General features: G+C 38.0%; 1 protein-coding gene across 2 annotated transcripts; it reads left to right on the top strand.

Moving 5' to 3' along the window:
* The first annotated feature begins 3,659 nt into the window (after positions 1-3,659).
* LOC129235331 (pre-mRNA-processing factor 39) lies at positions 3,660-13,045 on the top strand. 2 transcript variants are annotated; one of them, XM_054872885.1, is made up of 8 exons: positions 3,660-3,774; positions 4,082-4,179; positions 4,429-5,524; positions 5,581-5,807; positions 5,950-6,075; positions 7,879-8,153; positions 10,681-11,964; positions 12,042-13,045. In XM_054872885.1, the coding sequence occupies exons 1-8, from the start codon at positions 3,735-3,737 to the stop codon at positions 12,304-12,306; spliced, it is 3,411 nt and encodes a 1,136-aa protein (XP_054728860.1). In that variant the 5' UTR covers positions 3,660-3,734; the 3' UTR covers positions 12,307-13,045. The 2 variants fall into 2 exon arrangements, with proteins under 2 accessions (XP_054728860.1, XP_054736311.1); XM_054880336.1 differs by lacking the exon at positions 3,660-3,774 and adding an exon at positions 3,847-3,949.
* Positions 13,046-14,646: the final 1,601 nt, after the last annotated feature.

The raw sequence follows: 14,646 nt of genomic DNA, 5'->3' as shown, positions 1-14,646 counted from the left end.
GGCACTTGTTTGTTGGTACAAACTTGCAGGAAATATATTTTTGGTACCTACTTTTTGGCGTTATATATCCTTGGTGCCTACTGTTTGGAGCGTTTTTTGGTCCCAATTTTTTTGGCGCTTATTTCCGTTTCCTGGCTAGAGCTTGTGCTTATTGGTATTGCCTTGTGGTAATTTGTACCGTTTCTGCGGTCCTGGAATCGCTGCGTTTGTGCGGGTGATAAACGCTCGGAGTAGTGCGCGTTGTTGCCACGGTTTGTGTCCGGCGATTACCGACACCGGTCGACCTTTCTCCGTTTTTTGTAAATTTTGTCTATTTGTATTCTCTCCAAATGTTGTGAATTTATTTAGATATATATTCTTTCTCTCTCTCTCTCTCTCTCGCATTCTCTCTCGGTCCCTCTTTCTTTGTCAACCAGGAAAGTTTCGCTTCTGTTATGTGTACTACGCTACATGCACTTTTTTTCAAATAATCTCATGTTACAGCCTTTTAAATTTCCTATTTCGCTTGAGCGTGTTATCTACAATTGGGGTGATTTTTCGAAGGATATGTTTCTTGGTCTCTTCTTTCCTGATGTTGTGAATTTTAAAGTGCAGCTTATTTGTACAATGCTCTTTATTTATTTAAATTACTAATGATTTCATATTTCATGTTTCAACATTGATAAAAAAAATAACACTAATTAATTCCGCATTTACACAACACACAATTACAAAATATGTTTTCACGAAGTAATAAAAATAATTCTAGACTTTTTCGAAATATTTGCATAGTTTTTTTAAACTTCATTGACAGATGTATTCTGCCAGGTTCTCCACATCGTTCCGCTCCAAACATTACTATTCGATTTTTACAACAAAATGAACTAAGGTATTATTTTATTAATAATGGGATAAACTAATTAAGTCTTGCAAATACTCTTAATATCAGAATGTCTTTTGCACCAAAAATTATCACTATGAACAAGTTGCTTGCTATGTCGCTGCATCTTTGAAAATACATTTTCAGGTAAAAAAATGTTCATATCGTTACGTCGTGACACATCGTCGTCAATTGTTATAGTCTATTGTGAATAAGCTCTAATTTTTTTGGGAAGTCTGGTACAACTGCGAATAGAAACATACTTTGAACTGGCAATGCTTCTAGTTTAATATGCAAGCCAAGGTAAATTTTCACAAGCTAATTAAGTAAGGTGTGTTTTGTTTGACCGTCAATAGCTAATATCTTAATGTTGACAATTAGACAGAATTTAATAAAACTGTCATATGTGTGTTGGCAATACTTTCACAAGGCGGTAAAAAGCTAATAATGGGGAATAGGAAGAGATTGTAAATTTTCGAAATGGAATAGTTATTGTATGCTTTTTATATTTTAATTATTTGCAGAGGTACCATACTTGCCTCACCTTTTATTAAATTTGCCATTTTGTACGTTCACTCGTTCTGTTCATACTGTAATGGTATAAAAGGTGCAGTATACAGAACCTAAAGGTGGCGTTTTCCGAAAGCCACGAACGTCATGAACTATAATAATACAAAACAAACAAAAGAAGGATAAATTACTTGTTTTTGAATATTCAATGAATGAAATATCTCCAAATGCAGTTGTTTGCGTTTTTATGCGAATGACGCCATGACAGGAAAGTGTGTGTATAACTTTTTCTTTTTGATTGTTGTTGTTGTAGCAGCATAAACATTCCTCATACATACACGTACGGGGAATGCTGCTGGAGTGAGACTCCTTGGCCGGATATAAATTCGGATCGTTCCGGTAGCGTAGAACCGAATGTTGTAGGAACGTCTTCTGTTTGGTAGTTTCTGTTGCTTTCGCCTACTCTTCCTCTTCACAAACAAGTAATTCCCCTTCCTTTTGTTTGTATATTCTAGGGGCATGACGTCGTAATCAATTCGGAAGGTACAATCTACTTGTTGTTGTTGTTGTTGTAGCAGTATCTTCGCCCTGTCAGTGTAGTGTAAATTACCGGTCGTCTTCGTCTAGCTCATCTAACGTTAGGCCCAGGAAACTGGCAGTTTCGACGGGTTGGGTCCAGAGGGAGAGAGGTGTTAGATGAGTGGGTGCAATCTAGTATTTTAGTATAAGGATAAAATACTAAAAAAAATGCAATCTAGTATTTTATCCTTATTGTTGCGTTGGTGCGTGACTAGCATTTGGAAGTGCACAGGCACGAATCTCGGTGCATTAAACACAAAATGATAGAAATAGTTTTTTCTAAGGACCTTCGCGCACGGGTCGTATCGTCATCGTAGCGTATGCGACCAAATGTACGCGAATCATACACTTTGTTGTCGCACACTTGTGTTCAAATGGCAAACCGCACACGTCTCTTCAGCTGCTCGTACTCGTTATAGCAAGAATGCAGCATGACGCATATCATACAGCAGAGTCGTCAAATATACTGTACGCTTGTATTATGTTTTTCATTTTCTGTGTTAGTATTTTGCTTTTGAATAGTCAACTTCAATATTTTTACTGAAATTTGTAATTATCCTCTTGTAAACTCCCTTGTGGCAACGAATAATCTGCTTTTTGAGTTATTCCTATTGTACAGATTCACCCAGTACCTCCTGTTTTTTATTTTTCCTTCGATGGAGAAGATAGTGCAATAAAATAAAATCCTTTTCATCGCTCGACATATTGACAACTCGTATTTGTACGATAGCTGGTTGCAATGTGTGCAGACAAACTACATTAAAAAATAATGCAGTGCCGCTGATGATACGATGACGATACGATCTATGTACGGAGGCCCTTATAATGACTTATCGAGGACGAAAAGCTGTTTGATTGAAAAACTGTAATATTTTAGTTTTACATTAAAATTTGAATGTTATACATATGTGCATGTTCCAAAAACAAAAAAACAAATAGTTTTAATTTGAAAATATTAGTTTGACGCCAAAACAAAAGTTTGCACAATTTTATTACAAAAAGCTTACAAAATTGTTCTCCCAAAATCTGAGATTATAAAATAATCCTAGATAATAATCATACTTTTTGACATACAACCCTGTGTTTTCTGTGTAATATTGTAGTTCATTATTTTTACGCGTGTAAAGAAAAACGTCGAAGTAAAAACTAAATAAAATGGGTGTCGGTCGGCAAAGAAAACAGGTTTGTAGACATAATTCTAATAAAATTTTTGTTAGGTATTAACATGCATTCATATAACAGAAAAAAAGCGTGTGTCCTCTTATTACTTAAAATAAAATGAAATATCGAATTTCGAATGCGTATTGTTGCCATAATTTTTTGCAACCTCAGTAGACGTCGTGTACGGTTTTCCTGGAGCTCTCTATTACTAGCAGCCAATTGCGCAATTAAATTAACTATTCCTTCTCCTTGTCTTTTCTTCATATCGTTAATAATTAAACAAACCAAAAACTCCAAAATATTCCACCAAAGCAATTGCTATGAAGAAAAATCTTTCAAAACAGTATTGACAACTGATTGTCAATTTTGCAGGTCATCTGCCATGTGTGAACGGATAGATTAATTTTGTGGATTTATTGCATTTTACTGCATATGTGAACGTACTTTAGTTATCCGTTGTAGTATATGCTAATATGACCAGGGCCAACTGATAATTGAGTGCCATCACGATACGATTGTCGATTAATTATCGCTTTTTGTATCGGGTATTGTGCAATTGCCTTCATGCAACCCTGTTTGCTGTCAGCGCATTAAAAGCCTAGATTACTTTTGTATTGCATAAAAAATGGCGTCGAAAGAAGATAACGTTTCTGGTGAAAATCCAGGTAACTATACATAAAGTGCATATATAAAACTAATATATCATTGTAGAGATAGCTAAAACGATGTGGGCACGCTTTATATGTTTTCGTTTTGGTTACTAATTTTTTGTTCCAAAAATTGGCGCATTGCTGTCTATGCTTGATTTTGTACTTGTGACATCTATGTGAAGAGAAAAACGTGAGCCTCGTGAAGTCTCCGATAAAAATATGTATTAGAAGCATAGTAAAGTGGCAAAATAAGTTAGATTGTATTTTGCTATTCATTACGATGTTTATTAAAGATTTATTGATTTCCCTAATAATTTTTCAGTTCGACGAACGAGATCCGGCAGAAAAGTTGTAGCACCACCCGCTGCTCCAACACCAATACGCTCGTCTAGACGAACAAAAAGAGGCGCGCAGGAACAGGTTAGTGACATTGTTAAAAAAGTAGAAATTAGCAAACACATTGACTTGGCGTCGATATTATAAAATTGATGATAAAATGCATGTTTGTGTAAATGTGGCGAAGTTCCATTTACACATGATTTGCTACAGCGAATGTGATTTCATGCAAGGGCCAACTGAATTATCGAACCAAGTCATGCGAAGCTGAGTTAACCTATATTTATATGTTAAGTGTTGATAGTAATGATATTAACTGTTTTTTCCATACAGATTGTAGAAACTGACGAGGACGAAGTTCAACAGATAGATGAAAAAGATACTGACACTGCTGAAGATCAATCTGACGTTATTAAAGAAATGTTGGAAGAAGCAGCCCAAGGCGTAATAATTGACAACCCAGATGGAGATGATGATGTCATCATATATGAGGAGCATATTGTAGAATCGGAGGAAATAGTTGAAGAAGTACCGCAAGACGATGACTGCATTGTATATGAAGAACAATTGGTTGAGGAAGACCATCAACCGGCTGAAGAAGATATTGAAATGTACACCGTGCAAGAAGAAGAGCAAGTTGTCACAGAAGTGCCCATTGTATCAGAAACAGGAATCGATGAAAAAAGCTCTTCGTTTCCTTTCGGACCAACTTGTGGACACTCCGAGACTTCGGAAGATGTACAAAACGAAGAAGGAACGAATGAGACTGGAGCAGTAGAAAGTTCTTTACTAGCTTCCTTAGCCGGTGACAATGCCAATAGTTTACCATCCGTTGGAGGGGGTGAAGAAAATGACGTTAAAAAGGATGACTTTGAAGCAAAAGTACCGCCTGTATTGACAAATAATGAAAAAATGGAATCAGACGATTCACTATCTGAGCCGGCAATTGCAGAAGACATTGGAGTTTGTGCGGATGCCAGTAATGCAACTATTGTAAACACTGAACTAGTTTCGGAAGATGAGTTGCCTTTGCCTACAAAACCCGAAATAAATGATGCGGAAGAGGTATCTGACGACGAACTTCCAGCACCTCAGCGCGCCGAATTGCCTGCAGATGCCGAAGTAATATCAGAGGATGAGTTGCCAACTGCAACCGGGCAAGCCGAAAAGAAATCGCCGCCTGCATCACCTAAAACTCCCATTAAGAGTAATTCTACAGAATCTGTCGCTAAGGAATCTATTGGTCAAAAACGCAAAGCTATTGACGCCGATAAGAGCGATTGCAATTATGAAAAACAGCGTAAGCTAGAGGACTCAAAGAAAAGAAACGATGAACAATACAACCCAATGAGTCCAACGTCAGAGAGTAACGATGCTACACCAATTGTAACAGTAGAGAAGAAACCCAAAGCTGAAAGTAGCTCTGGAGGTAAGTTGTTTCAGATCCGTCATGAGCAATAATTTTTGAACTACTTGAATTTGTAGAAAGCGAAAACAAAGAGAAAAAGAGAGAGAGAGAGAAAGAAAAAGAACGTGAACGTGAGAAGGAGAAAGAGAAAGTAAAGGAGAAGGAAAAAGAGAAAGAAAAGGAAAAAGAGAAAGAAAAGGAACGTAAACGCTTACCAGATCTAGATAAATATTGGCGTGCCGTTAAAGAGGATCCTGCCGATTTCACAGGATGGACATACTTGTTACAGTATGTAGACAATGAGGTATGCATAAATTAATTAATTATTAGCAGTTACTGGTGCAATAAACGAAAGTTGTACGAGCATAAGTTCACTACTTGCACTTGCTTGGCTATGTCATGGCTGCTACTTTTTAAATAATTAAAAACATTTTGTAATTATTTAGTCTGATGCTGAGGCGGCGCGTGAGGCTTACGATGCATTCCTATCCCACTATCCGTATTGTTATGGATATTGGCGCAAGTATGCTGACTACGAGAAGCGCAAAGGCATTAAGGCCAACTGCAACGCGGTGAGTACAGATCAAATTCCGTTCATGAATATACTTGCGATATTTTGTATTTTCCAATATACATTTTATAATGCAATTTATTATAATTTAAAAATTACAATTAATAAATGGAATTACAAAAACAGAAAAACCTCAAATCGAATCAGGGGCAGCGATGTTCTTCAACGTCTCAGTTTTAGTTTTCGGTGTTAATTTTATTTATATCACCAGCACTTTTGTACGTGTAAAGTACACGTCTTTTAGCGCGAAAAGAAAGACGGTGTTGTTAAGGCGCCAAAAATTTGCCAGAATCGGTTTTCGATCTTTTATTACTAATTTGTATAGTTTCACTTGCACAAATAACTAACAGGCGCCATTTTCTTCCAACAATCTCCAGCTTAGAGCAACAAATAGAATTCGGTGGAACTCAAAGAGTCTATCTTACCAATGATTTTCTTAAAAAAAATTCTAATGGCAGTACAGTCAACTACTTTAATTTTAGTTTTGTTTTTAAAAATTTCCGCGTAACGTCCGTGTCTACTAAATTTTATTTGTATGTTTAAAAGAAAGAAAAAAATAAAAACTTGAATGTCAGCACTACACTTATCTAAGGCAGCGAGAGCATTTCTTTTGCATAATGCATCACAAACAGGCCATGCGTAAGTACAAATGGCGTTTAAATGAAATTTTTGTGAAATGAAATTAATTGTGTTATGTTACTAAGTTAAGTTAAATTATATAAAGAAATAAATTGTATTTATATGTATATAAAATCATGAATTCCAGCTTCGCAAACAATGTGTACTGGTGTATTGTTGAGTGCGTGTGGTTTCATTTTATCCCTGTCTAAGCAGCACCTACTATCCAGACTTTAAATCCCTAACTCCAAAGTAATAATTTTACTAGTAATATCCATTTGAAAAATACTACTTTTTAGCGCTTTCGAAATTACAAAAGCGAGACTTCGAAAAATCAGTTCTCCTCATATGCCAGGAAGTTTACAATAATCACTTCGAAAGGCGTTAGTAGTAGTATAAGTAATGTTGCGCATCCAAAGTGGTGGAGCCTTTCTTCACAATGTATGAATGGCAACAGGTTTCTGTAAACATTTGCTTTTTAGCGCAATTGGAAAGTTGTTTTTTTTTTTTTTTGCATATCAGGTGCATCCTAACCTGTAAAGGATGGACAGTCGAGTTATACGGGTCGTCCGGTTATTTTTTATCCCCCCGGTTATTTTTTATCCCCCCGAAGCCTGGAGGGAGCATTCCGCTAAAATTTATGAAGAATTTTTATATTTTTTTACAACAGAAACTCCTCTTCACGTAACTACGGTTTCGCAATGATAAAGTCATATTTGTTTACTCGCTTAGCTAAATTGTCTTCTTTCAAATCCAACCGAGAGTCCGAATTTCCGACAAATGGAAAACTCTAAAGTTTGACGTTGTCTCTGTTATGAGAATCTTTTTCCAAGTCAAATGCATTTGTTATTAGAAACAAATTTTCATAGTCCGGCAGTCATCCCAAGCGATATTACTTCGGTAACTCTGTAAATGCCTTTTCCTTCCCAAATTTTCCTTATCATATCCCCTTAAGAAATATTATACGCACAAAACGAAACAAAACAGAATCAAGCTAAGTATCTGTGGATTACATTTTGTTAACTAAACATTTGCCAACATTCTTTCTTCTCTTTTCTAATTCACTCCACTTAATGATCACGCGCGTTTGCTACTCCGTAACGACGACTATTACAACTACTACAATCAAATTGCACAACAACCACTTGATACTAATAATAAATGCAAATTAATGCCTAAAATTTAGGTATTCGAACGCGGTCTGGAAGCGATTCCGCTGTCAGTGGATCTCTGGATCCATTACCTAGCACACGTAAAGAGCAACCATGCCGAGGATGAATCGTATATTCGGTCACAATTCGAGCGTGCAGTAGACGCTTGTGGTCTGGAGTTCCGCTCCGACAAGCTCTGGGATGCCTACGTTAAATGGGAGAGTGAATCAAAGCATTACCAAAACGTTGTAAAGGTCTACGATCGTTTATTAGCCATTCCAACTCAAGGCTATAGTGGTCATTTTGATAAGTAAGTAAATCAAAGAAAAAAAATATTTATGTATAGTAGACATTCACCGTTTAAAAACCATTGATTCGAGATGCTCGAAGCGATAACGGTTTTACAACTTTAAATTCTTTAAGATTTCGAGTTATAAATGCAAAGCATAAGGGCAGAAAATTGTTTTCGATGACTAGGAATTCAATGCTTGAATTGTTTAAAAAATACTTCTAATTTAATATATTAAAAAAAAAAAAACCGACAGTTCAAAAAGATTTATTCTGCATAAATAGTTCAAATTTAATTTATTTTATATAAGGTTGTCAAAAAAGTCTTGCGGTATTTTCATTGAATTTTCAATTGTTCATAAAATTGGTTATAATAATGCGATTTAAGTCAAATATGCACCGTTTTGTTCGATGACGAGTTCCCAACGAGATGCCAATTTCATAATGCCCCTCTTATAGAAGCTCGCTTCCCTATTGTCAAAAAACTCGGAGAGCCAATTTTCACAGGACTCTCTTGTGGACAACTTCCGACTACCAAGCTCTTTCGCCATAGACAGAAATAGGTGGTAATCACTTGGTGCGAGATCCGGACTATACGGTGGATGCAAAAGAACCTCCCATCCGAGCTCCCGAAGCTTCTGGCGCGTCACCAAAAATGTGTGTGGCCTGGCGTTGTCCTGATGGAAGACAATTCGGCCTCTGTTGATCAAAGATGGCCTCTTCTGCATGAGTGCTGCATTCAAGCGGTCCAGTTGTTGGCAGTACAGGTCCGAATTGAGCGTTTGGCCATAGGGGAGCAGCTCATAGTGGATGATTCTCTGCCAATCCCACCAAACACACAGAAGAACCTTCCTGGCCGTCAATCCAGGCTTGGCCACCGTCTGGGCAGCTTCACCGCTTTTCGACCACGACCGTTTGCGCTTCACGTTGTCGTAAGTGACCCACTTTTCATCGCCAGTCACCATCCGCTTCAAAAACGGGTCGATTTTGTTGCGATTCAGAAGCGATTCGCATGCATCCATACGGGCAAAAATGTTTTTTTGCGGCAAATCGTGTGGCACCCATACATCGAGCTTCTTTTTGAATCCAAGCTTCTTCAAATGGTCTATAACGGTTTGATCACTCATGCTCAGCTCTTGGCCGATGCTACGGCTGCTACTATGCCGGTCTCTTTCGATCAATTCAGCGATTTTATCGCAATTTTCGACGACAGGCCTTCCGGACCGTGGCGCATCTTCGATCACCTCTGCACCAGAACGAAAACGTTGAAACCATCGTTGTGCGGTGGAAATGGAAACTGCATCGGGTCCATAAACTGCACAAATTTTATTGGCAGCATGAGATGCATTTTTGCCTTAATCGTAGCAATACTGTAAAATATGCCGTATTTTCTCTTTATTTTGCTCCATGTTTGCGACGCTATAACTCACGACCGACTAAAAGCAAACAACAATTAATCAAACACGTGTTAGCACGTGAAAAGAGCTTTCCAAAAAGCTCTAACGTGAACCGATGCGACGAATACAACTAGAACTATGCGCTTGCAAAGACAAGCTTGCGGAAATACCGCTAGACTTTTTTGACAACCTTATATGATGCTCACAAGCATTTGTTAATAATTTTTTTTTAGGTTTTTTAAGTTTTTTTATTTTTTTAGTTTTTTTAGGTTAATTTATTTATTTATTATTAATATTTTTCTTTTTTTTAAGTTTATTTCTTTTTAAGTTTATTTTTTTTTTTTTTTAGTTTATTTTGTTTTTTTTTAGTTTTTTTTTTTTTTTTTTTAAGTTTTGCTGAGTTTTCGCAGTTAAAGTTGCAGTAAATTGATAAGAGTAAAAATTGAGAATGTTGTTGAAGTCACAACACAGCTGAAAGAAACTCAATAGTGCTGTTCTGTAGCTTCGGCTGTTGAAACGTGCACAGTAGGCCGGATCGATTTGTGGGGAGGCAAAAAAATCGCCCATTGCTCTGTGAAAATCATATTCTAGGGATGAAAATAAGAAACTTTGCCGAAGGAACCATACCTCTAAAACGAATTTGGGTCGAACTTTTTAGTTTCTTTTCTCATGTAAAGGCCAAAAATGGTGATATTTTTAAATGATTGTATGGGGAACCCCCAAGGGGAGTTCCAGGGGGTGTGCCACTGGCATGGGTGGATCGGCCGTCCAAAGTTAGTGGGGGTCGGTCATACATTTGGACTCGATTGGAGCACTCTAAATGGGTCAAAGTGGGATTTTTCGTTCGACCCAAATTGGGGGACACCAGAATTCGTTTTAGAGGTATGGTTCCTTCGGCAAAGTTTCTTATTTTGATCCCTAGAATACGATTTTCACAGAGCAATGAGCGATTTTTAAATCGACCCGCCCTAGTGCACAGCAAAGCAAGCCTCGGCATATTTTTTTTTTTAATTGTGCTGCTGTTATGCTGGCAGTACATCGAATAACTCGAAATTTTAATATTTCTATTTCTGACATTTATGTCGCGCGTTAAAAAATGTGCCCGTATTTGGTCATTCATACTAAGCTTACGGTATTCTGACTTATTTTCAGTTTCCAAGACTTGATAAATCAACACTCCATTGGGAGCACCATAACTCCTGAGGAATTGAGGAAGGTGAGGGCTGAACTACGCGAAAGTAGTGCGTCTCGCTCTTCGTCGTCTCGTTCTAAGAGTCGACGTAGTGTTTCACATGAAAAGGAACATGAATCCCATGATGAGAAGAAAGGTGACGAAGAACGGGGCAGCAAATCGCCAAATGCAAAAGATCCTGATAGTAATCAGGATGAAACACCAGTAATTTCTATTAGCGAAGCAATCGAAATTGACCGCGAAACAGACGCTGCTGCAGCCACCACCGAAAAACTCAATTCAGAAGATCTCGGCGATTTAAGCAACCTCAGTGAAGAGGAAGAGGCAGCTATAAAAGACAAAATTATTTCGATTCGTCGCAAATTACATAAGGCCACCGTTGCTGCAGTGACTGCTCGTTGGAATTTTGAAGAAGGCATAAAGCGCCCATATTTCCATGTGAAGCCACTCGAACGCTGCCAACTTAAGAATTGGAAAGATTATCTCGATTTCGAGATTGAAAAAGGCGATCGCACTCGTATTTTGGTGCTTTTTGAACGTTGTCTAATCGCATGTGCATTATATGATGAATTCTGGCTGAAGATGATACGCTACCTGGAGACACAATTGGATCAGCCGGGTATCGTGGCTATCACCAGCGATGTTTATCGACGGGCATGCGAAATCCACCATCCCGACAAACCAAGTCTACATTTAATGTGGGCAGCATTTGAAGAGTGCCAAAATAATTTTGATCGCGCCTCCATGGTTTTGGAAAATCTCGAAAAGAAATGTCCAAATTTACTACAGGTTGCCTATCGGCGCATAAATGTGGAACGCCGGCGTGGCGATATGAGCAAATGTCGTGAACTGTATGAGCATTATATAAATACGGCAAAGAATAAAACAATCGCTGGCAGTTTAGCGATTAAATATGCACGATTTCTGAATAAAATTTGCGATGATCTGGATGGCGGATTGCGTGTGCTGCGGCAGGCATTGGACAAAGATGCGGCAAATACGCGCGTGGCACTGCAAATGATAGACTTGGTATTGCAACGACCAAAAGTGGATGAGGATGAGGTGGTGCTAATAATGGACAAATTTATGGCACGTGAAAATATAGATCCCGAGCAGAAAGTACTATTTGCGCAGCGCAAAGTTGAGTTCTTGGAAGATTTCGGCAGCACGGCCAAGGGCTTGCAAGATGCGCAGCGAGCACTACAAGTAGCATTGAGCAAGGCAAATGAAGCCAAAAAGAAGCGGTAAGTTGATAACATATTGTAATTAATTATCATTATCAATTAATATATATTTTTTTTAATATATTTTTTGCCTACAGTGAATCAAGTCCTTCCCGCAAATCCTCATCGAGCAGCAAAGAAATTTCTATGTCAAACACAGCTGCATCATCAGCATATAATAACGGCGTCAGCGCTACCGCTTCGAGCTACAACTATAATTCGGCAAATTCAGCTTATTATGGGCAACAAAATAGTAGTGCCTACACAACGCAGCAATCATATGATGGCTACTACAACCATTGGCAGTATGGCTCGAGTTATGGAAACTATGGGCAGTGGAGTGGATATGGAAATTACTATTAAATCGAGTGCAAACGTATAAAATTTCTTCTTAAATTTTATACAATGTTATCAGTCCCAGCACCAATCATCACCAAATTTATTATTATTATTAAACAATTCTTTTATTAGTACTAATGCAATAATGAATCACGTTGTATAAATTTTTTAAGACTTTCTGTTGACCAAAAAAAAAATACAATATACATTTTCTATACGATGTTCTGGTAAGCAATGCATCTGTAAAGCTACATATGCATATGCATATGTACGTAACCTTCGGCAGGCGGCAAGTTTTTGGGGAAATATTTAAATGTTGACATACGTCGTGAGAGTGAGGAACTGAAACTCATGGATATGAAATTGTAATCTACGACATGTGGTGACTGGGGAAACAAGCAAAAAGGGATGATTTCCAAGGCCAACATTCACCCGATTTTCATTCGTTTGATGAATAATTTTAATTTTTAATATATTATATAAAACAGCTATGTAATTTAATATTTTTAGTTTTTGGTGGACTTTATTCTTCAATTGTTGGTATTCAATTAGTTACACATACTCAAGTGCACACACTCAAGTGCACGCACTAGTGAGTACATACATACTATTTGTGGAAATTCTTTTAAAATCTGCACTCGCTGCTCAATATACCACTACCATACCTACTTTTATTCATACATATTTCTGTACGTTCACTGTGCTCTGCATAATAATATCCAATGCCATTTTTAATTTGTGAATATGGGAAATAAAATACTAAAGCAAACAACCTGTGGTTTTATTAAAACAATCAGAACTACTAAAACAAAAAAAAATCAAAGTGACGAGCGAGCACCGAAGTGCAAGAGATACCGAATCTTGTATGCCTACTGCACGTTTTAGTCGACAATATGCAATTGTAGTAGGTTTTGAAACTGATATTAAAACAGTCTAGAACAGTTTTTCCGAAACGGCGCTTAATTGTCCAGGTTGCGGTGGCCCGAATGACGACGGAGCGGTTTAAAGGGTTAGGGGTAGTCAGAATTAAAAAAAAAAATTGGATTTTTTTGCATTTTCTTAAAGTATAATAAATATATTTCTAAAAATATGTAGTATCTTAAAACTATTGTGTGAAAATTTAAAGTGAATCCAAGTACTTTTCGAGTTATGCAACAATTAACAAAGGGCGTTTGGGCGCTCACGAGCTCGATAGCAAAACTTTAAATGCGTTTTTCTCAAAACTATGTTTTTTGAACTGGTTATCACTGTAACTTAAAAACCGCTTGGTAGATTTCAATAAAATTTATACTGCTTTTGCATAAAAAACTCGTGCCTGATCGAAGTAGTTTTTCTGTTTTTTCAAAAATTTCTGTTTTTTTTTTAAACAATTGATAGTCGGTTTTTTCTCGAAAATCTGAAAATTATTTTCTGAGGCTATCATTTTGTTAATTTTGAAAAAAAGCTGCGATCAGGCACAAGATCATCTATTCATAAAATTAATTTCTCATGTCCGATTGATTTTAGATTAATCTCCAAGAACTTGTGATGATCACCGCAAGGGACTTCTGGAGAAACTGGCTCCGCACAAACAGCGATAACTTTTACAATTATTAAGTGAGTTATATATATATATATATATATATACCCCCTGTTACCTGCTGCCCGGCAGGATATCACCCTGATATAGGTGCGCTCATCAGAGGTGAAAACCGATTGGTTGTAGGTGACTTCAATGCGCATCACGATCTTTGGCATTCAAGCCTGCCAAATGATCGTAGGGGACAGTAACTGGCAGAGCAGATAGACGATTCGACATTCAGCACTGTGAACGACGACGCCCCCACCAGGGTAGTGGGCAATTGCAGCAGCTCGCCTGACCTAATAATAGCTAGCGCGGGTCTGATAAATAGCATAACGTGGCGAGCTATGCTATCGCTTGCATCAGACCATTTGCCCATTATCGTCTCGATTGAGAGGCCTGCCGACTTTGTTTCCGCGAATCACCGGTCCTTCTTTAACTTTAAAAAAGCTAATTGGGCCGGCTTCACGGAATTCACCGAGAACACCTTCGTCGCTCTTCCCATCCCTACTGATGTACGCGTAGGCGAACGCGCATTCCGCAAGGTGCTCACAGCTGCTGCGGCTCGCTTCATTCCAGCTGGAAGTTTTAAGGACATTCGTCCCCATTTCCCAGCCGAAACAGCCAGCATTGCAAACGAGCGTGACCACCTACACCAGGCCGATCCGGGGGATCCCCGCATAAGGGATCTCAATTTGGAGATCCGGCAACTGGTAAATCAACATAAGCGGACCAAATGGGTAAAGCACCTGAAGACCTGTAACCTCACCTCTGGGGTGAGTAAGCTCTGGTCCACCGTTAGG

The sequence above is a fragment of the Anastrepha obliqua genome, chromosome 1 (assembly GCF_027943255.1).
Source record: "Anastrepha obliqua isolate idAnaObli1 chromosome 1, idAnaObli1_1.0, whole genome shotgun sequence".
Taxonomy (NCBI): domain Eukaryota; kingdom Metazoa; phylum Arthropoda; class Insecta; order Diptera; family Tephritidae; genus Anastrepha; species Anastrepha obliqua.
The sequence above is the reverse complement of the archived record's forward strand: the minus strand, read 5'-3'. Positions and strand labels throughout refer to the sequence as shown.

Excerpts from the sequence above, each read along its gene's own strand:
- LOC129235331 (XM_054872885.1), top strand. The coding sequence starts at position 3,735 with ATGGCGTCGAAAGAAGATAACGTTTCTGGTGAAAATCCAG. Across the intron at positions 3,775-4,081 it reads CGTTTCTGGTGAAAATCCAG|TTCGACGAACGAGATCCGGC; the intron begins GTAACTATACAT and ends ATAATTTTTCAG. Across the intron at positions 5,808-5,949 it reads TACAGTATGTAGACAATGAG|TCTGATGCTGAGGCGGCGCG; the intron begins GTATGCATAAAT and ends GTAATTATTTAG.